The sequence below is a fragment of the Sinocyclocheilus grahami genome, unplaced genomic scaffold, assembly GCF_001515645.1.
Source record: "Sinocyclocheilus grahami isolate Dianchi unplaced genomic scaffold, SAMN03320097.WGS_v1.1 scaffold3.1, whole genome shotgun sequence".
Taxonomy (NCBI): Eukaryota; Metazoa; Chordata; class Actinopteri; order Cypriniformes; family Cyprinidae; genus Sinocyclocheilus; species Sinocyclocheilus grahami.
Window position 1 is genome coordinate 3,282,674 of NW_015505182.1, and position 23,063 is coordinate 3,305,736.

Below are 23,063 nucleotides of genomic sequence, written 5' to 3' on the forward strand. Positions count from 1 at the left end.
CAGCTTTAGTAAATAGCCTCAGATCACATCAAGAGAGTTGTACTATACTTTTAATCTTAGAAAGGCACAGGTTTTTTTTTTTACATAGCACCACAGCAGTGGTTGGATGGATCTGTGGTTAAATATTTCCAGCTTGCCATAAAGCAAATCACAAGAAAGCACAGCATTTTCCCTGGTCTCCCTTTAACTTTGTTCTCAGAACAAAGTACACACTTTTGAAAGTTACAATTGAGCCAGCCAAACCTTCAACACAAAGTTAAAAAGGTAACTCGACCCTGCTTTGAAAAAAACCAAGCTCACATATTTGTTGTATCTTTTCAAGAGAGAAGAGACCAAGAAAAATGACACAAAAGAGATCTGACTTATTTCTTTCCACCAGCAGCACAGTGAATTTATCTGACAGGGGGAATGAGTCAACCCACGTGCTGGAGCAGCAGGTCAAGCCTGTTGTGTTGGTAAGTATGAAGTGCTGAAGAGGCATTTATTGCTGTCGACCCGCGGGACAACACAGACTTTCCAACCGTATGATGCCCAGGGCTAGTCCAACCACAGCTTTACTTTGTGAGCCTGGATTTTAAAACATCCCAATAGAAGGCTTTTCTCTTTAAAACTGCTTTTTATTCAGATGCTGAATTTACAGTGACAGTAGTTAAAAATGTGATTGTTCAAAACTTTAAAGTAAACATACAGTACGGCGGTCGGTTGAGGCTTTTTTGTGTCCATTCTGTGTTTGTCCAACACTGCAACACAGAAGTCAGTGGTGACCTGCAAAGGGTCCTAGAAATGAGGCACCATGTGCACTGGCATGCCTTATTTTTCTTCTAATGCACTGCTTCTGGCATACTCCATAGCTCTTGTTCGACCACGAAACAGTTTTCTTAAAAAAATGGTAACATTTGAAACTCCATTGTCGTTTCTAGACCTCTCATGTCCGTCCCTTGAAAGTATTCATGCAGGTGTAGCTTCCTGAGAACTTGTGGATTTCTTCAAGGGCACTCTGTGGTAGCATACTGTTTCAAGGGTAAAACAAAGTATATAATCAGTGAGGGTTTTCAAAACACATTTGCTGAAATAATTTATATTCGTAAATGGTATCAGGCTATACCTTTTGAGGATAATGAGTGCATGCATGGTCCAGGGTAGGTAAACAAAGGCTGTATTGGTCCTAACAGCATCCACTGTTTTTTGGGCTACCACCTCAGGCTTTAGAGGAGGGAAGAGTTGGGGGAACCTGCAGAGAAAAAACAGTTGTTTTTATTGACTCACAAATATGCACCATTGTGAAATGGTAAACAAAGAAAATCAAATGTGAGATTGCTAAATTAATGTCTTAAAGGGGTAGTTCACCTTCAGTTGCTGGTCCCCATTGACTTCCATGGAGGTCAATGGGGACCAAATGAAGGTGAACTTATCCCTTTAAAAGCGATTTGGCTATTGGTTATTATATATATATATATATATATATATATATGTGTATATGTATATGTGTGTGTGTATATGTATATGTATATGTGTGTATGTATATGTATACACATGTAACAGTGTGTGTTTGTGTCACATCTGTGTGATGTGACATCAACAGAAAAGTAAAGCCGTTTCACCTGAAAACCAAGTTATTGCATTCTAATTAAAGATTACGAAGAAAATTGTTTTTTTTGGAATAATGTGTTGTGATGAATCATTCAAAATATCACACAATAACGCGTTAACAAAACCGGGTCCATTTTGATTTGATGTTCACATAAAAGTACTTAAAATGATGATCTAACCTATTTTGCTTCCTCGATGTGACTTACTGCCAGTTGAAATGGGATCATCAAAAGGAAAGGTAGACTGAATTGATTTCTTCCATCAATTATTTGGATGGATCAAAAGCTGTCTATATGAGTGAATTAATTTGTGCTGTACCCATCAGCTCACCTGACTCTCATGCCTTGAAACATTTCAGTGTTGGTGTGGAACGGGAGGACAGTGGTACAGCCCACCCCCGGGCAGTCCAGCAACCCCAGAGTGAGGCTTTCCATGAAGGCTAGTGATGATGCTTTAGAAGTGCAGTAGTCTATAGCACCAGGGATGGGCGAAAGAGACAGGATGGAGTTGACGCACACAACATGACCATTTTGCAGTTCCAGCATACGAGGCAAGAAGGCTTTTGTGGTCTGTGGATGAAAAGATTATTAAAAGGTAAATTAATCCCCTGGAAGTAGGAATTTGGAAGGCAGGTGATAAAAATGTCAAATATTACATAACCTAATATGTAAATGATGTTATTAACTTAAAATACTTTCTCATAACTCATACAACATTGCATTATTTGTTTTAGTCTAACATAGCAACATTAACCAGTGGTGCGCGTTTGGCTGTGGGACTGTGTTTGATTAACCAATAGCAAATTGGGGATGTTTTTTTGTTTTAAATTTTGGAACACAAATTACACTTTAGCTTCTCTAAATGGGTGTTGATCCAGGAACATGTTGTACTTGGTGAAATCACGCTCACTGCCTACTTCCTACTACTACTACTAGGGATGCACCGATACCACTTTTTCCAGTACTCGCCCGATACTGATACTTTTATTTTTGGTACTTGCCGATACCGAGTACCGATACCGATATTTTTATTGCATTTGTAAATTTTTTAAATATTGGGTACAGAAACCAAAAGGGTATGTATAATGTTAGTTGGTTAACTTCATTTATCAAATAGATGCAGTCAAACCAAAATTTATTCAGACCCCTTCAACATTTCTCACATTATATTCGCTATAGTTTAGAAAATGGTAATAAAATATGACAAGAACTCAGAGTTACACTGTGTCAGAACAAATTCATCTTGATAATGTTAGATAATTTTGATAGAAAGGTATGTAATAGATTACAATCAACCAAAATAATTCAGACAGCTGTTAGTATGACAGTATTTACACAACTATGAATACTTTGTCGGACAACCCTTAGCCTCAAGGACAGCCTGTAGTCTCCTGGGCATGCTGTCATCCAGCTTCATGCAAACCTCATGTTTTTTTCCCAGACTCGGTATGAATAATTTTTGGACCAAAATTTGTGGTCCTCACTTACATAAATGAACTATAGTGTCCTGCACCCACAAAAAAATATCAAAAATTATATCTGGTCTCTGAATAATTTTTGGTTATTTTCACACTTAATTATGCCCATTAAAACGTATTTTACACGTTTTTGTTACTTTCACTGTTAATTTTTTTGCTCTATGGTACATCATCTTTAATTTAATAGCATTAGAGCAGAGGCTTAGTACTGTAATCACGCGCTTTGCTGTAATAATGCAGGGAACCACTCGTTCTAAAGCTCCTAACTGTGATACAAGATCACACTACAGAATTGCACGCGTGCGCTCTCTCTCTCTCTGTCTCTCTCTCTCTCTCCCCCTACCGTTAAGTAACTTGTCCATTGTTTTACTTACTTGTTTTTTACATATCCGACCGAACTACAAACTTTCCAGTGATGTCTGTGAGAAAGATATATTCACTCGACAAGCTCGCGCATCTGCGCCGCCGCACGCTCAATCCACTCAGCGTGATTTGTTTATCAGCTCGCGCACATCAGCTATACAGGCGTTAATACCGAATGTTTAACATTATATTCATTGCATACATATACTTCATAGTAGACATCCTTAACTCCTTTCTGCTGTCTGTTGTTCTGTTGTTGGTGTTTCTTTGTTTGAATATGGCATTTATCACATGCTGTGTGGTATCGGCGTTTGGTATCGGGGCATTTTAACGAGTACGAGTACAGGAGACCGGTATCGGGCCTGATACCGATACCAGTAGGTTTTGAATTAGATTTTATATCTTAATTTTATTCATTTATTTTAGTAATTCTAAAAAAATACGTTTTTATTTGAGTATTTATTTTAGTTTTAGCAATTTTATTATTTAAATTAAACTTATTTCCATTTATTTGCAGAGGCAACATTTTGATTTTTAACAATTGTAACATTTGTTTACATTTATGCATTTGGCAGACAAGAGCCAACAATATTCGTAATATGCAATACCAGGTTTATTAAACTATTTTGAATAAGGTGACCAGACGTGCCATTTCCCGGGGACACGTTCTGCCCAGGATTTCTAAATTGCCTAAAATAACTAGGTGCTGGTTGTTTGTGCTGCGCCAATCGATCATTGTATGACATCAAAGTACCGCGAGAGTGATTGGAAAGCATAAGGAACTATCTGCTCTGCTTTCTATAGTTCTCGAGGTACTTTGATGTCATACAACGATCGATCGGCGCAGCAAAAACATCTGCGGCAGATGAAATCCTGGGCAGAATGTGTCTCCGGGAAGTGGCACGTCTGGTCACCTTAATTTGGAAGCAAACTAGAAAAGACAAGAAAGTGTTACATTTAGATTAATGCAACTTTAATAGCTGTTTTAGTTTTGACAACATTGAATCAGACAAACCCATTCTAACTTATCCTTTCCCAACTCATTTATCTACTTACCCAAAACTGTCCCATGGTGTTGATATGCTGTGACTTCAGAAGAGCATCATCATCACTGTCAAGCAAACTCTTTCCATGCACCACTGCAGCATTATTCACTAGAATGGTAACATCTCCCACCTACCATGAGAAAAAAAGACCCACTGTGAGATATTCTTTCCAAAAATGTGCTTTTGTTCTCTTTCATGGCTAGTTAGCTCTGCCATACTGCTGGGCCTTATCTAACCCAGACATTTCAGGCTAAGTGTAATCTCTATCCAGGCTACGGGGGTGGAAGGCAACAGAGCTGAGACAAAGCCAGCACTGGGGTTATTACAGGTTATTAGAGCCAACCAGTTTGAACTAATCTTATTATGATCGTAATTAAGAAACTCCTCAGAGTATGATATTATGGGGCATACCTTTTCTCTGACAACCTTGGCTTGCTTGTAAACCTCTTCTCTGTTGGCCACATCGCAAACAAAATAATGGCACTCCGTCCCCATGAGGGCAATCTCCTCGCATGCCTCCTTCAGACATTTTTCCGTCCGGCCCCACAGGATTAGCTGTTAAGAGATAGGAACCACATGTCAAAGGTGGACCAGAGCAGAAAACTGGCAAGAAGTCTAAAGGTTTACGAAGCATGATGGGATCTGTCATATTGGCCATATATCATCTTTCCGAAAGCAAAACCATAATACGTCACTGCTCAATAGCACAGATTAAGTACTTAGTCACATGAATTCACATTTCAAAGTAGATTTAATTTGCTTGAAAGAATTTCATGTTGTCAGTTGTTGTGCTTTAACAGTGTCTTACCTGATTTATCATGACTTGCGTTCTTCAGTGTGGGTGTTTACTAGTAAACACGAGGATATGTGGCCTATAATTCATGCCAAAACTTTTGACAGAAAGCATGAGTCAGATGATAATCTGTTATTGTATTTCAGGATGTGCTTTTTAAATTAAAACCACATTTACTTGGAACTCTATATGAGGACTAGGAGAAATGTGGTATTCTACAATGGTATTCCATGGAAAAAAAAAATAATAATAATGAATTTCAAATTTAAATTATGCCACACACAAATTTTTACTACAAAAGCTTTTTCCATTTGTGATGAATACAGTATATACCACACCAACATATGAAACACAGTAGTTGGGTATGGTATAAACAGAAGAGTCCCATTCAATGAAGGAACAGTGGGGCTATTTTTCACGGCCACTATTAGTTTGTGTATGTGCTTTTTAAATTAAAACCACATTTACTTGGAACTCTATATGAGGACTAGGAGAAATGTGGTATTCTACAATGGTATTCCATGGAAAAAAATAAATAATAATGAATTTCAAATTTAAAATATGCCACACACCACAAGGGTCATACCACAATTTTTACTACAAAAGCTTTTTCCATTTGTGATGAATACAGTATATACCACACCAACATATGAAACACAGTAGTTGGGTATGGTATAAACAGAAGAGTCCCATTCAATGAAGGAACAGTGGGGCTATTTTTCACGGCCACTATTAGTTTGGAGAAGGATTAAGAGAGAAGCCTATGTGAATGGATTGGCTGGGACAGGGAACATAGGGGGGCAGTGATTGGTCAATTAGATTTGTCAGTCTGAGAGGTCAAGGAAAGGTAATGAAATCAGTGATGCTGCCTCATCATCTCTCACAGACAGTTCTCATAGAGATTACACAGCCTACTGGGAATACTGACCCAGCCATTTTCTGCTGCAACAACCTCATAATTGTGTGTGTGTGTTTGTGTACCTGGTTTTTATCACGTTATGGGGACAAAATGTCCACACAAGGATAGTAATACCACTTTTTTTAGGTCCCCATGAGGAAACAAGCTTATAAACCATATTGAATGAAGATTTTTGAAAATCTAAAAATGCAGAAAGTTTTCTGTAAAGGGTAGGTATATGTGTAGGGTTGGTGTAGTGCAATAGAAAATACAGTTTGTACAGTATAAAAACCATTACGCCTATGGAATGTCCCCATAAAACATGGAAACACAATGTGTGTGTGTGCGTGCACTCATTGGTTAACTGTCCTTTTGGGACAAATATTGCTGCAGACATTAGCTAAGATGACAAAATCTTCCTCATTTGGAAAAATATGAATATAAAAATCTATTTTATTCATTTATTTATTTGTTTACTAACTAACTCGGTTATGGTTAGTCTGCAGCAGTATTTTAGTATATACAATACTATGAATTGGCTTCTATTGGTTGACTTTCTATTGTTTTTTTAATAGCTTTCATTTTAATTTTAGTAATTTTATTATGTGCTTTTGTCATTATGTGTGTTGTTTACGTTTGTAATTTAATATTTATATTTAATTTTGTTTCAGCTTTATTTTAATAATTGAAAACACATTTTTTTCCATTAAAAATAACAACACTGGTCTACAGTAACACTATAATTAAATTAATATAAAAACAATATTCTGTTATATGTCCTGATTTCTGAAATAAATGTGTGAATATGTCCATCACTAACTAGTGGAGAGCTAATATGATATTTTATAATGATGGCCTGTAAAAGGAACTTAGCCTTGCCCCTCCATTAACAGTTAGTTTTATTGGAACCGAAATACCGTTGTCAGCTAAACCCAGGGTCTGGTTTGAGGTTTTTACTTTCACAAAGCTTTGCTTTTAATGGCAAGAACTGAATATTGAAGTGCACAGTTACCTTTTTCACACTGCTGGCTGGTTGTCACTGAAAAATGGTTCACATTTATTCACCATGGTTGCCTGTAATTGGTCTAATACTGTTTTTTTTTTTTCGAGAAAGGGTTTGTGGAAATTTCCAGCCTCTAAACATGTGGTGTGTTCTTTTCAATGTATTTCAGCCGACTCCTACATGGAAAAATTGAGCTATTACTAGGGTCAATCTGAAATGTGAAGAAACATTACTCACCAAAAATTTAACTGTTTTATGCTGTGTTTTTCTAGCTAAATTAATTCTAACCAGATAACGATTTAATGTTAGCCATCCTAATTAACCTGGAGCAATCTCTGTGGTCCCTATCAGTGATGTTTGCTGATGAATTAAGCCAAAGGTGGTCTGATCTGTAGGTGATTTCACCTCTTTGGCCTAATGCACGTTTATTTGATGAACTTGCCTGTGTGTTCTTGTATGGGTCTGCTTTATATGCATGACCTTTGAGCTAATTACTGGGAAGGTATTGATTAAGCTTCTAATAGGATTTCACAACAATCTTGTTTTGTTTTTTTTGTCAGAGAACAAGAGCTCACAAGGTGGTCTCCCTTACAATCCCACTATGAGCTTCATCTGCACACATCTGCACACATCACATTAGCAAGTCTTATAGTCCTTAGAGTAGCAATGGCTGAGTGCACTGCATTAGCATATAATATGCGAAAATAAGGAGCAAACAAACCGTCCTTAATCTAGTCCTGTGAGGACACACATTGTGTTTCCTTAAAGATGAACACAAATGATGAATGCTCTGTGTTTGAAGCCCTCATGAATGACCATTTAAGCTGGTTTATGGTGAAAGACATGATAACATCAGCATTTCACCATCCACTTTGCACCGTATGGAATGGGTCTGAACGTGGGCGGGGGCACAAGGAGTTCAGGAGGCAGTCGCCTGCCGCTGTCTAATTAGTGTGGAGACAGAAGGGTCAGCCACAGGGCACTGCCCAGCTGGGAGCTGTATGGTCCCTGCCACCCTCCCCCCAGCCCATACACATACAGAAAGCAATTTACATAGGGCTGACTTCCTTCAAACTTCCTTAAGCCATTAGCCATGGGACCACATGGATGGTTACTGATGATGGTGCTTCTGTACACAGGTTCCAAAAGAGGGTTTTGGCAGAAGAAACTTTTGGTGAAAAGCTCAATTTCTTTCTTAGTGCAAACAATATTTAAATAATCTAAAGATTATTTTTCAAGTTCCATGAATATTAAAGGTATTTGGCTGTATGGATCTATAGATGCCAATAAAGAACCTTTATTTTCAAGAGCTCCAGAATTTCTGTTCTTGTTTTTTATTTTTCTTGGTTCTTCAAATCATCATTTAGGGTTTGGTAAGTGGGCGATGACATAATTTTTGCTAAATATTTCCAGTGTTGAATTACCATGCAGTGAAGATTTGCTGACCTCTTGGACGGCATAATAAATGGTTGCTTTCTGGAAAATTTTAACCCCCACATAGTGGTCAATTAAATTTGAGGCTGTGCATTTATGATTCATGCCTTTTTAGCATTCCTTAAGAATGGGTTAACTGTAAAGATAGCCACTGCAGGTGTCTCTTCTAAAGCCTTCACACCTTGACAATGGCTAACAACGGGGTGTTGACAAGCACAGTGGCTTCCTTTAACGTACTGCTGCAAAGCTGCTTCTTTCAAAGACCTTTGCCCTGGGACGTTGAGCATGTTGGTGAGCATTCAGGAATCTAAGGAATCTAAGGTCTCCGAATTGTTTGCTGTGTAAGGTTTGTGCTGCGACTCTTATGATGGGTTTTTATTTAGCCTCATACACACAAGCTTCTCTGGAGGGGAAATGTGTATAAATCAAAGTAGAGCCATGGGTGTAATGCCGCCAAGCATGGGGGCCCCTGTCACAGTTACAGAAGTTATTAAGCTCTGTTTATTACAGTTGGGCCACTGGGTCTATTTATAATGCGATGTCTTGGGTGGGTGAGACATTTCTTCCCAGCTCTTGACTTTCAGAACACAGTCCTGTTTCATTAGACTGTGCTTTGCAATCTGACTGCTGGGACACAAAAACATTACACTACTGCCAACGTGAAAGATTTAATTAAGCCATTAAATACTCCAGATAGAGCTCGTAATAGAGTACAAATTCATACGAAAAGTCAGAAGCCTAATCATCCAAGTGTTTAGTCAAGGTCAAAGTTGCTGGCACCATGAACCTGTTGGCCACATGGCCGCTGTAATAATCTGAACATGAGAGCTGTCAAAGTTTGAAAGAAGGATGTTTTCCTCAAAATAGCTGTTTGTTAGTTGACCCAGTTTGTATTACAAGTTGAACCAGACATTGGGTTCCAGCTCTACATTTTGATTGGTCTGTTGACCATAGGGGTTATGACCTATGCACTTTTGAGACAATGGGATTATGAATACTCCAGATAGAGCTCGTAATAGAGTACAAATTCATACGAAAAGTCAGAAGCCTAATCATCCAAGTGTTTAGTCAAGGTCAAAGTTGCTGGCACCATGAACCTGTTGGCCACATGGCCGGTGTAATAATCTGAACATGAGAGCTGTCAAAGTTTGAAAGAAGGATGTTTTCCTCAAAATAGCTGTTTGTTAGTTGACCCAGTTTGTATTACAAGTTGAACCAGACATTGGGTTCCAGCTCTACATTTTGATTGGTCTGTTGACCATAGGGGTTATGACCTATGCACTTTTGAGACAATGGGTTTATGAACAGGACATGCAGTGTCCCTAGGGAGAGGAGTAGCCCATCCAGACTGATACTTTTCAAAACAAAACAAACACATCCATTACGTGGCTAATGATTTGTGTTAATGTGGATTAGCTTACAAAACATGCCATGATAACCACAGTTTTCACATACATACTATGGTTTCTACATTTATGATTATTACAGTACAGCTACACTGTACAAATGTTTTAATCATTTTTAAAAACAACTTTCCCTTAATTAGCCTAATATTCAAATCAGTAGCCTATTCTCCGTGCATGTAATAACCTTTATAGTGGTTAAGGAGGTGCAGTGAACCATTTAAATTACAGCTAGATTCTGAAAGCTTCTCACACTGAAAATATTGTATTTTGGTGGAAACTGATCATTTTTGTAAGGGTAAGACAGTCATAGAATATACATTTAGGTTTATTGATAATAACATTGCATAATTATAGCTAAATTATCTTTACATTAATAGCAGTTATGCAACTTTGTGCAGTCTAACTGATAGTTTTGACTTACAGTTAACAATCATAAAGGGAAAGAAAGAGGGAGACCTCCAGGAATTCAAACTATGGGGCTATATACTAACACCATACACCCATGGAAAGTTTTGAATTGAAATATTACGCAGTATGCCAAGCCATATAACTAACAGTAATGATACATCATGTTTACCTTTTTAGCTCCACGCACGGCGAACTCCTTAGCCAGGTGACGGCCGATGCCCCGTCCGCCACCCGTGATAAGCACCACGTCTCCGGTCAGATCTCTCCGCCTGCTCGGTAAGAACCAGCACACGGTCGCCTTGACAATATAGTAGAATATCTGAATAGGTAAGAGGACCACGCAGCCCAGCGCCTTCAGATCCATTTCACTCCCTCAGTATATTCGCTTATCTCAGTTCTCGCCTGGAACAATTGCTGAACTAATTGAATCCTTGCTCGGAGCGATCACCTTTACTCCTATTTTACAGGAGTGGTTAAGGCAATTTCGCCTTATTTTGCAAAGTTGACGGACACTAAATAGAGTGAAATTCATCCATCTACCACAATCCAACGCAGTTTATGTGCGCCCCGGCGGAATATCTGTCATTTTGCGCACCTTTATTCCACACGAACTCTTTATCCACGGAGCTCTTGCTGCGACAAGTGTGCGCTGCTGCTTTGCACTGACAGCGGCCAGAATCCAACTCTGACGATACCTCGGATCTGATAGGGGTTTTAAAGAGACCATTTATCTTGATTGACAGCTGGAGGACTGACAGAAGTATCGCTTTATCAAACCTTGGTGTGAGGGTTTCTTTATGACGGTTATGTCCCCTCCCCCAGAAGTGGTGCCACAGGCAATTTCGTTGCCTTTCAACCTGCGCTTATTTTGTAACTAGTGGTGGGGATTTTTGCTTCATTCCAGTGATTCGAATCTTTTGAATCGGCTCACTGAAATGATTTGCTTAGCGAACATTTGGGCTATGAGTCCTTTAATCATTCACTTCATTAATCATTCGATTCGAATCGTATTCACACACAAACAAACACACAAAACGTAGAGTAGAAACATGTCCTCTATTAATAAAATTGCATAGCTATGTAGATCTATTTCTTTTTTCACACAAATGACAATATAATTCCCAATATTTTGTCAGCTACTGGGCATAACTTTAATCAAGCTGTAGAAAAAAAATAATAAATAATGAGTCATTTTAATTGTGTATGCTCAGTCATTTTGACACATTCATAATATTCTTCTTAGCCTTTCTTCTTGTTGTGAACGAGATTAAATTGACGTTAAAATTACGAGCTGGACAAACGGCTCGTTCAGTCGATAGTATCCAATCGGTGTCGGTCAACAGATTCTTGTAAACAAACGAGATAATTCAGTTAAGTTGGTTCATGTCAAGTATCGTTTAGTGCCGCTTGGTCAGACTCGAACAACAAAACCGTGTTTATTCTTTAGGTCGTTCCTTAATAAAGAAGGTCGATTCAAAACAGATTCACGAACGAAACACCATGCGTTTCGTATTGGTTACGTTTGCATGAATCACTGGATCGACGCTTTTGGGTTTAACAACCTAGCTGTTTAAGTGCTTTGACACATGTTACAGGTAAGACTGATAAAGCTGCCAGTTAACACAAGTGTCAACACGACAGAAGATTTGTTAAACTGACGGGGGAAAATGAACCGGTTTGACAACATTTGTATTAACAGAAACAAAGTGAAATTAAGTGTTATATACAATTAGAAAATTGCATTTTATGACCTTTATAATGTTTTGAATAGCATGCCTACCTTTGTTTTGTTCACTGCATAGTAAACAAGTGGGCTAGCTTGTTTACAGTGTTGTTTCGAGGTAATGCTACATGTTATAGTGGATTGTAATTTATTTGTTAAATCAAAAGAAGAATGGTCCTACAAACGGGATCTAGGCATCGTTTTTGCAAGGTTTCTGTACAAAACAGACAAACAACAAAATTGCATACCTTCAGACAGAAGCTTTCTCGCGTATTTTAATTTCATTTATCATATTAGTTATTTTCCACGTCAACTTTTCAATATGTGTAAACAAGCATGTGGTTTGCTTTACATGCTGTTACACTTGGGTATCCTGTTGCTCTTTTCAGCCCGCAGTGCTCCGACTCAGGCAGAGGAAGGATTCCTGCAGACCAGTGCACCTCCAGAACATGGAGACCTTTGTAAATGGCTCTTAAACTCACACAGTAAACCCTGGAGCCAGACTGGATATTCCAGACTGTGATTTTTGGCCTGGCTTCTGCTTCTACTGCTTAAAGTTGAATGGAGGGCTGCTCAGACTGGACCGGGTCAAAATGCAGCCTCACAAAGACTGCTTTGTGCTATGCTGTGCCTTTTAGTAATGGCCCAGCAACTCTCAGAAAGTTTAATGGTTGTCTGGTGGGTGGAAAAAAGCATGTTTCACTTGAATTTGGCCTTTTCTGGATCTGTTGATCAAAAACAGGCCTAAAATCACAGATGCTGACGTAATTTTCTTATGTTGCACAATATTTTACAACCATTATTCTGTTTTTATTTGATGGTTTTATTTTATCTTGCACATTTTGTTGTGGAGATATAACAGCATGATGATGCTGAACAAAAAGGCTTTTTCTTTTCAGTTAGAGTGTCACTGCCATCTACAGATCAATAGTGAAAGTTCACTAAATCTGATGTATTCTCAGTGGTAGCCATAGTGCAGACATTGTCTGTCATGGAAGATAGTTTTATCATTTGCACAGTAAAAGGATTAAAGGAACTGAGTTAGTTTCCAGTTGATGAATATGAGCGTTTTGTCTTCACTAAAGCTGTGCCACCATCAGTTATCTCTTATGTTATGTAAACATTCAGCCATCATATTTTCATGTGCATTGTTGAAATACTAATGAGCTTATCTGGTCAGTTAGAACATACCTAGTGGGCATTAGTCAGGGTTGGCAGATTTCAATTGTACTGTGTTCAGACTTTTCATCTAGTATAAATTCATACAGTGCCATATGCTTTTACTAGAGCTGTTACCAGCATTGGGGAGTAACTAGTTACATGTAACGATGCTATGTAATTTAATTACAAAATAAATGTAATTACACCTTTACAGTTACTGAGAAAAAAATGTGTAATCTATAACCTATTACATTTCCAAAGTAACCTTCCCAACACTGGCTGACACTATTTTGTGAACTTTGTCCTGTATTACAATTGAAACACATCTAGTCTAAAATAAAATCTGTTTTACTTTGTAGAAGATTATCTGAAAATACATCTAAATCTAATTTAAAGCTGTCTTCTGGGAAAAATCAGCACTTGATCTAGCCTAGTTCTGTGTGAAACCAGTAGACCTGGCAGCTCTGGCACACCTTAAACTTGCACCTACACTATAAAGGGGAGGGAATATTTTGAACATCTTTTGCTGTGAATGCAATACGTTGAACCAGCCATGCACACTGAAATCACAATATTGCTCATTGTATTTGCAGCTCTTTTTGCTGCTTTTTGTTTATTAGTAGTTGTCCCAGTGTACTCGGGGCTAAGAAATATAAATATTCCTCATGGAGTTGCTAATCCTTGGAAACTACGCGTGACTCATTGTGTGTATGTGGGGATAAGCATTGTGGTGAGTGTTTAATGCTGTTTGTGTTGCGTTTGCTGGCAAATCCAATCATATATTCTGATTTCTTGTTAAATTCTAATTTATACTGCAGACTAAACATGTTTTTCTGTAAGCACTATAGCTCGATATTCTCTCAAGGATAATTAAAAAGAGATATGAGCTGTTCTTCTTGTCTCAGAATATGAGTACAGGATTTAAATGGCTAAGTGGACTTCTTTACCCACTGAGTGGCACATTTAATTGCACAGTGAGTCTCATGAATTGGCCAATCATTGTCAACGAGTCTGTTTTGAATTCAACCAACCTTTAGGGCCAAATTCTGGGGCAATTGGGGTTGTGCAATCAGATGAATTTTATACGAAGGTTCAGATGTTGTATCATGGCCCACAAAAGGCCAGTGCCTTCCGGGCTTCGTATTAAGGACTTGACCTTCAGTGGAGTTCCAGTGAGGGTGTATGAGCCTAATACTGCCCCAGGAGAGAAGAAAAGGGGCCTGGTGTACTTTCATGGTCGCGGATGGGTGTTTGGCTGCAATCGTAATTTAAAGAAACAGTGAAATACTGTTGTGTCCATAGTTTAACCTGCTTTCATTGTTTGTTTGATCTTTCACATATGTTTACAATGAAGTGTGTCGGTATATTTCACTGGAGAGTGACACCACAGTTGTGTCTGTTGGGTTAGGTGAATTTTGACATACTCATTGATTGTAAAAAATCAAGTTAAATTTTGGCTGGTTTCATTTTCCGTCTTGTTTTCTTTTTCTGTTTCACATGTTTTGTTACCGTCTGGCCCCTGAGCACAGGTACCCTGCCCACCTAGATGACTGTGAGGTCGTGACTCGCCACTTCCTGTCAATAGCGGCAGCCGATTTTGGGGTGGACCCACGCAGGGTGGCAGTTGGTGGGGACAGTGCAGGGGCGAACCTGGCAGCCGCTCTCTGCCAGAGGCTGTCGAAGTCACAGGATGGTCATCTGCCATCTCCCTGTGCCCAGGTTCTCATCTACCCGGCACTACAGATTGCAGATTTCCACCTGCCCTCATACCAGCTGAACCACTCTGTGCCCATATTGTTCAGAGGCCGAGTGGTGTTCTATTTCCTGCAGTACCTCAACGGGAATACGTCTGTGGAGCCAGCAGATTCTGAAAGGCAAGCATGTTCCTGTCGAGCTAAAACTTTGCTATAAGAAATGGCTGGATCCAGAAAATCTTCCACCTCAGTTTAGAAAGGGAGTAAGATGTCCGGTGGTTATCACAAGCCATGATGCTGATGTCTATCACATCATAAAATGGGCTGGATCCAGAGATCTCCCCTTTACTAGACGAGGATGATGTTCTTCGCCTCGCACCTCCCACCTTCATCCTGACCTGTGAGTTTGATGTACTGTGGGATTATGGCATTCTGTTCCTTAAGCGACTGAAGGATGTAGGAGTGGATGTCACATGGGAACATCTATCTGATGGCTTCCACGGAATCATCAGTTTCTTCAACCAGGGCTGGTTGACATTTGTCTTCTCAAAAGGGTATGGACAGCATTGTACAATATGTAAAAACTCTCTGAGAAGTCAAAAGATTTGGCAGAAAGATGCAGAATGTGGCCTGTTAGGTTTTTTTTTTGTGAATAATGGGAATGAACAAAAATGCTCCGTAGAAAAATGTAAAAACTAACAAACCTTTAAAGAAGAATTATAGGGTTGTTAAACTTTCAAGCACCACTGTGTATATATGCATGTATGTATGTACAGTGGGGGAAATATTTATTTGATCCCCTGCTGATTTTGTAAGTTTGCCCACTTACAAAAAAATTAAGGGTCTGTAAAGTTTTTTGGTAGGTTTATTTGAACGTATAGAGACAGAATACCAACCAAAAAAATCCAGAAAAATATTATATAAAGGTTAGAAATTGAAATTCAGTGAGTGAAATAAGTATTTGATCCCCAACCAAAACATGACTAGTACTTGGTGCAGAAACCCTTGTTGGCAAGCTGTTTTTTGTAGTTGGTCACCAGGTTTTTACACATCTCAGGAGGGATTTTGGTCCACTCCTCTTTACAGATCCTCTCTAAATGCTTACGGTTTCTTGGCTGTCATTTGGCAACTTAAAGTTTCAGCTCCCTCCACAGATTTTCTATAGGATTGAGGTCCGGAGACTAGCTAGGCCACTCCATGACCTTAATGCGCTTCTTCTTGAGCAACTCCTTTGTTGCCTTGTCTCTGATTGAAAATGTTTCGGGTCATTGTCATGCTGAAAGACCCATCCATGACCCATCTTCAGTGTTCTGGCTGAGGAAAGGAGGTTCTCGTCCAAGATTTTACAGTACATGGCCCCGTCCATTTGCCCCTCAATGCAGTGAAGTCGTCCTGTACCCTTAGCAGAAAAACAGCCCCAAAGCATAATGTTTCCACCTCCGTGCTTGACTGTAGGGATGGTGTTTTTGGGGTCATAGTCAGCATTTCTCTCCCTCCAAACAGAGTAGAGTTAATGCCAAAGAGCTCAATGTTGGTCTCATCTGACCACAGCACTTTCTCCCACGCCTTCTCTGAATCATTTATACGGCCCGCAGTGTCTTTCAGTACGGCCCGCTGGATCATATTAGACTCAGATGATCCATTTTAAAACATTTGAAAAGCAAGTCACGTAAAGGTTGCTTTCAGTTTATTATGTTAATATTATCTCCAACCAGGAGAGGTCGCTATTTCCAGCCGCTCCCCGTATTAATTTCAGGGTAGACGTGCACTCTGATGTAAACATTCACTAATGTTAGCAAATAATAAATGAAAAAATGACCATGAAAACAGTATTTTCCAGTCAAGACGGTAAACAGATTATCTTTTTACCAAGTTCAAGGGGATACTCATATGTTTGGATTGTTTGGAAATCTGTATTTTATTTAAATCACCATCTACTCAGGACAGCAACGAATAACGAACGAGCAGCTCTCGCTGATATACTGCGATCTTTATCAGCACCACAAGTTGTTTAGCAAAACGTTTGCCAAACAAGAAATGGTCGAAAAGAAACAGCAAAAGACAGAAAAGATAGGAAAACTCACTCGTACCGTACCGCGCGCGCGAGAGAGAGAGAGCGCGTGTGTATTATTTGAGTCAATAAGTCATTTTCTTCTCACCTCCATGCTGAGAAATGACATGTAGCTTTTCAGTTGAGAAACAATTTTATTAATTGAATAGTGAAAATAGTGTAATTTTATCCTCTTGTTTGTTATATTTATTCAATGTATTTCGAGGTTTTGGTTCTTTTGCTGGTAGCCCATAGTAAAATAATAACAATAATAAACAAACGGTAAATAAACATCTCTTCATTCCCTCCGGCGATGACTGTGACGTCACAGGTTCGAAATTAGAATGTTCAGAATCTGCATATAGCTACTCATTCTGCTTGATCGCTTTCAAAACTCAGTCTGCTAATTTACATTCTGCTCGACAGCAAGATTCTCTCTGTCCAATATATCAAGTCTGCAAGACTTTGCGTTTATCTAGATTTTAGAAAATTCAACTGGTTCCCAAAAACAAAAGCATGCTGATCACTGCCAGTCTGTTGATGTTGTGGTGGTACTCAGGGTGAAAAATAATTAACCAAATAAGTTACAGTTAAAGAGGAGGACACCAAACAACAAATCTCCAAAAAGACAACCAAGAGTCAACTGGAGTGGCATTTCACAGAAGGTAACGTTAAGCACATTATTCATCCATCTGAGCATATGAGTCATTCCTGGTGTTTGGTGCATTTTGGGTATAATAAAATGTAGAAAATCAAACATTTTTGGTGTAATTATGGGAGTTGTAAAACATTATTATAAATCAAGCTCAGGCAAATAAATTTAACCATTTATGAAACTCAATCTGAATTGAGAGACCAAAAATGTCCACCCTGTTAGAAACAAACAAACAACCGTTTAAAAGACGTATGCTTATCTGGTGATAAATTTGAAAAAATGTTCTCCTTTTCATATACAATTGTATAAAGTACGTTTTTGATTGCTTTTTATACTATTGATATTCCCCCAAAAAATGATTGACACTGAATTGTTAGTATTTTTTGCTAACAATGTGGACAAAAAAATTCTACTGATTTTTTCCCCTATATCCCATAATAGAGTGGACATATTGAGGTTGACTATATCAGATAAAATGGAACAAAAATAGATTTCACTCATATTATCAAGTTGTTTTCCCTCCAATGAAGTGATTACACACATACGTATATAACGATGTGGAATCAACCAAATTTGAAAATCCTTAATCACAGTAACCATTATTCTGATAACAATAAAGTAGATCCGATACTATAATAGTTTGTGCTCTCTTCATCTTTTGTCACAGGATCTGAGACTCCCACTACCTCTGTAGCTGACACAGTCTCTGAGACTGACACTGCACCTGAGACAGTCATCATCCCTAAGGCTGAAATTGTGCCTGAGACTGGGACTGTCCCTGAGAATCCCATCGTCCCTGAGACTAACATTGTCCCTGAGTCTGTCATGGTCCCTGAGAATGACATAGTCCCTGAGACTAACACTGTCTCTCTGACTGACATTGTCCCTGAGTCCGTCAGTGTCCCTGAGACTGGCATTGTCCCTGAGACCGTCAGTGTCCCTGAGACTACCATTGTCCCTGAGACTACCATTGTCCCTGAGACCGACATTGTCCCTGAGACCGTCATTATCCCTGAGACTGACATTGTTCCTGAGACTGACATTGTCCCTGAGACCGTCATTGTCCCTGAGACCGTCATTGTCCCTGAGACCGTCATTGTCCCTGAGACCGTCATTGTCCCTGAGACCGTCATTGTCCCTGAGACTGACATTGTGCATGAGACTGACATTGTCCCTGAGACTGACACTGCCTCAGAGATAACACTGCCCTTGACACTGACACTGCCTCTGAGACTTTCACTGCCTATTACACTCACACAGCCTCTCAGACTAAACCTCCCTCTGAGACTGACACTCCCTCTGAGACTGGCCCTGCGTCTAAAAATGACACTTCCACTGAATGTGACACTGCCTGTCAGACTAACACTGCCTCTCAGATTGACCCTGCCTCTCAAATTGAGACTGCCTCATAGACCGGCACTGCATCTCAGACTGACAGTGCATTTCAAACTGATAGTACATCTCAGACTGACACTGCCTCGAAGACAACACTGCCTCGTGACTTCCACTGCCTCAAAGACTGACACCGCATCAGAGCCTACCACTGCCTCTGAGACTGACACTACCTCGGAGACTGCCCTTCAATATAATGAGGGTGCCAGGGGCTCTGAGACTGACGCTACCTCTGAGACTGACGCTACCTCGGAGACTGACGCTACCTCGGAGACTGACGCTACCTCAGAGACTGACGCTACCTCAGAGACTGACACTACCTCAGAGACTGACACTACCTCTGAAGCTTCCACTGTCTCTGACTCTGACTTTGAAAATCAGATGGCTACTGCCTCTGAACTGCCAATGGATCTGATCCAGCTACTGCTTCTCAGACATCCACTGTCTCTGAGACTGACACTCCCTGAAGACCTGAGCCCCTTTTAACGTACAGAATATATACTATTCTTTATATGGTGCAATAAAAAAATAAATACCTTTTTACTTTTACATTTCTTTCTTATTTTCTGTACTGTTCTTAAAGGAAGAGAATTCATGCCACAGTGGAGTCCATGGTAGGAGCATTGCGTTTCATCTAAAAACATTCCACAGTAAAAAGCAATGCTGTTTTATTTCACTTATTTTCTTTAAAAAAAAAACTGTACGTTTACATTTGAATTCCAAATGTTTGATGCTAACACCTTGCAAGTTGAGTACATTGTTAAATAATATATTAATTATATGGTATTCAATGATAGTATCAATATTTAACTTGCCCAGTGCAGTATTGACTATTTAAGCAGATTCCATGTCAAGGTTGTCAAATTAGCTCAAAGGGCAGAGTCAATATTATAATCAACTAATCTGTTTGTCCAGTGAACATTCAGTGTAATTTCATATCAACTCTTAAGAAATATTATTTTCATCACCACAGAAAATAATGCGTTAAGAGTACTAATGCATTTAGAGCAAGATCGGCTCATTAAAGGAACTTAAACTGTGAATTGGGACATTCTACTCTTTACGCACTGTTTTTCACCTAATATATATAGTAAATTATGTGATTTCAGATGCAGCCTGTATTTTGAAAAATTATTCAGTTATTCACTCATAAAGATGGTTGTTTCTTTTCTGATTGAATTTATATTTTTAATAAATTGGTTGAGATTGGTATATGTTTCAATGATGCACTCATAAATACAGTGGTTGCATCCAAATATGCCCGCTTCCTTAGCTATTTTATAGTGGGCAATAAATAAATAATAATAATAATAATAAAAAAACAACAACAGTATGTTAAAACAGTGGTATGTCTATAGAAGTACACATGCATAATATGTAATTGGGCTATTCAAAATATGTACTTATTCAGAGAGTATGCAGTTTTGGAAGCAGCCAGTCACTTGATTCGTTCCTGAATAAAGCCATGGTTTAATTAATCGGTTGACTGAAGAGTTCAACGATTCATTCATAAAGATGGCTGTTTCATTCCTGAATGAATCAGTGTTTTGAATAAATTGTTTGACTGACTGATTTGATGATTCACTCATAAAGACAGTCACTTGTTGCCATCCACTGCCATAACAACATGGTATACTATGCTGCATGTCCTCGGATATTAATTGTAATTGGCAAATACATTATAAGATCTAAATGTAAAAAAAAAAATAATATGAGGTTTGCCCCACTTTAAAGCACGAGAGAGAGAGAGTGGTAAATTGTAATTAGTAAACCTTACTTTAAAAAGCATGCAAACCGATTGCCTTGAAAAAAACAAGTAAAGTGAAATAAAAATAGTAATTTGTATTAACCAAGGTTTATTTACTGTTGTAAACTTACACGCAAGTTCTGGTAACTTAGAATCACTATTTTCAACGGAATGATTAACTGCAATACACTATGTGCGTATTTCAAACAACTCATTTAAGTTGAGTTATCTCGTAACATTTCCTGCAACTTGGAATTTCATAGTTGTATTTATTTTCCTGTAACAGCAATATAATGTACTTGCTAAAACCATGCAAACCGATTTCCTTAAAACCAGTAAGCTTAAGTGCTTCAAATATCCATTATAAATGAATGAAAACAATGTTCCATTCATCGTGCACATACAGCTAAATTTAAGGTAGTGACAGTTCAAAGTTAAAGGTAATGTAGTTTTTTTTACATTTTTCAATGCAGTTTTAACTTGTATTACAAAGCAAAAACAATCTGATTTAGGGTATACTTCTTGTAAACAGTGGAGGTAGCAGTATAGGATGAGTTTAAGTAAGGCATTGGGTTGGCCGCACAAGTTGCCAGTGTTTTTTTTTCCTGTCCCAAGTCAAGCATCACACTAAGTGTTTCTAACGGTATTAGGGTAATCCAAATGTAGCACATGGCAGTCCAGAAGCAAATGGATGAGGTAGATTCTGGGGACTGTTCTTTGCAGTACTGCTCTGAACAATGATGGCAGAAGACACAGGGTCAAGGCAGAGAAGATTTGGAGAAGTATTTAATCTTCAATGATAGTCAGCAACCGAAAAGATACTAGTGCCCAGACTGCATCAACATCAAGACACCTGTATAAAACCAAACAAAAACAATATTAGTAGGCAAATGTGGATGGTCAGTTACACCTACACTGCCATCCCAGTGGGCCAGTTCACCCAAACTTGAAATTTATGTCATCATTTACTCACCCATGAGTTTTGTTTATTTTCGGATCACAAAGGCATTTTCAATGAAATCAGAGAAATTTCTGTCCTTCAACTGAATGTCTATTTACCCAAAACTTTAGACAGTTGATCATATAAAGCGATCATGTCTCTTTAGAAGACTTGAGCCACCTTTTCACCATAAGGCCAAACCATTCTCATTGCTTAACCATTCCATTCTGTGCCGATCCGGCCCAAGTTGATAGAGATGTGGTTTCATTTTTGAGCTGTTGGGCTGTTAACAGAGCTCTTTGGAGTGCAACACAAATGTGTTGGTAATGCAAGAGTTAAGATATGGTACCAGATGTAAATAGCAGCCATATTATGAAGGATGAAATATTTATTAAAATTTTACTATTAACTTATTTACTTTGCTCAAATAGCAGTCCTGGCCAGCTACAGAGAAACTGGTGGTTAGGCAAAAGACAACCGACCAATCCTGAGCAGCAACGTCACTACAGGCATTCTACAGCACGGTTTAGCGTGTCTGGCTTAGAATTCCAGATCAAGAATCGTTTGTAATGTGAAAATATAACTGACACTGCTCCTTAACATTCATAGAACAGTTTGGCCCAAAAGTAGATTAAATGGTGCCATTCAAAATGATTTATTTTATGGTTTCTTTAGGAACATTTTGAAGTGTCAGAGTTTTGGGTTAAACATCTTCATTTGTGTCGTAAATGCACACTTTTTTATGAGATGGAATGACAGGAGGGAGATTAAATGGCAGTTCCCTTTCAGTCGGTCACTCTCGACGTCACGTCGGATGACCGACGAAATTGGGATCTCGCTTAGAGAGACCAATCCACTTCGAGTGTAAACTAAACGAGCCAATGCACATTGGCATGCGATTATTGCATCCAGCTGCTGCTGATCACAGCGTGAGTATAAGTAGGCAGCAGATGCAGCGCATATTCAGCTTTTCGCTTCGGAGCCGAGCGATCACTTAGTTCTGCTCCTGACTACTCTACTGAGAGAAGATGACTGAACGAGTTCAGCGCGCTCTTGGAGAGCTCTTCGTGTTGGCGGTACGGCGCTTCAGCGGTGGTGGTTTCCCATGTCGAGTGGGTTGGACACTTCAGGCTGCACTACCCCCTGTTTGTGTTGCAGATGATCATCTCCCCTGTGCGCCTCAGCACGCTAAAAGAGCTTTTTCCCCTAAAAGAGCAATTTCGGGTGCGTCTTTTTAAAGACGACGTTGCTTGGCAAACTTGACGTTACATCTTTATAAAGAC

At 39.0% G+C, this 23,063-nt stretch overlaps 2 protein-coding genes, 1 long non-coding RNA gene and 1 pseudogene across 3 annotated transcripts in view; 3 read left to right on the top strand and 1 right to left on the bottom strand.

The window, feature by feature from the left end:
• Positions 1 to 409: 409 nt before the first annotated feature.
• Positions 410 to 11,303, bottom strand: dhrs3b (dehydrogenase/reductase (SDR family) member 3b). The gene is made up of 6 exons (XM_016254633.1): positions 10,588 to 11,303; positions 4,888 to 5,031; positions 4,487 to 4,606; positions 1,921 to 2,159; positions 1,106 to 1,231; positions 410 to 1,010 (listed from the first exon to the last, which is right to left on the bottom strand). Exons 1-6 carry the CDS (start codon positions 10,780 to 10,782, stop codon positions 926 to 928), a joined length of 909 nt encoding a protein of 302 aa, XP_016110119.1. The 5' UTR covers positions 10,783 to 11,303; the 3' UTR covers positions 410 to 925.
• On the top strand, positions 2,106 to 13,343 carry LOC107568842 (uncharacterized). Its single transcript, XR_001606822.1, has 3 exons — positions 2,106 to 2,184; positions 10,596 to 10,694; positions 12,531 to 13,343. It is a non-coding gene; the product is annotated as an uncharacterized lncRNA (long non-coding RNA).
• Positions 13,344 to 13,855: 512 nt separating this feature from the next.
• Positions 13,856 to 15,620, top strand: LOC107568536 (arylacetamide deacetylase-like 3; annotated as a pseudogene).
• A 6,016-nt stretch (positions 15,621 to 21,636) lies between these two features.
• Positions 21,637 to 23,063, top strand: part of cfap107 (cilia and flagella associated protein 107) — a 13,043-nt gene continuing 11,616 nt past the window's right edge. Inside the window, exon 1 of the mRNA XM_016267010.1 lies at positions 21,637 to 21,695. Within this exon, the coding sequence (XP_016122496.1) occupies positions 21,637 to 21,695 (59 nt within the window). The remainder of the gene's footprint in view (positions 21,696 to 23,063) is intronic.

Coding starts and splice junctions, on each gene's coding strand:
- dhrs3b (XM_016254633.1), bottom strand. CDS start 10,782: ATGGATCTGAAGGCGCTGGGCTGCGTGGTCCTCTTACCTATTCAGATA. Junction 5,032..10,587: donor CCGTGCGTGGAGCTAAAAAG/GTAAACATGATG, acceptor ATCTCTTAACAG/CTAATCCTGTGGGGCCGGAC. Junction 1,232..1,920: donor TTTCAAGGCATGAGAGTCAG/GTGAGCTGATGG, acceptor TTTTCTCTGCAG/GTTCCCCCAACTCTTCCCTC.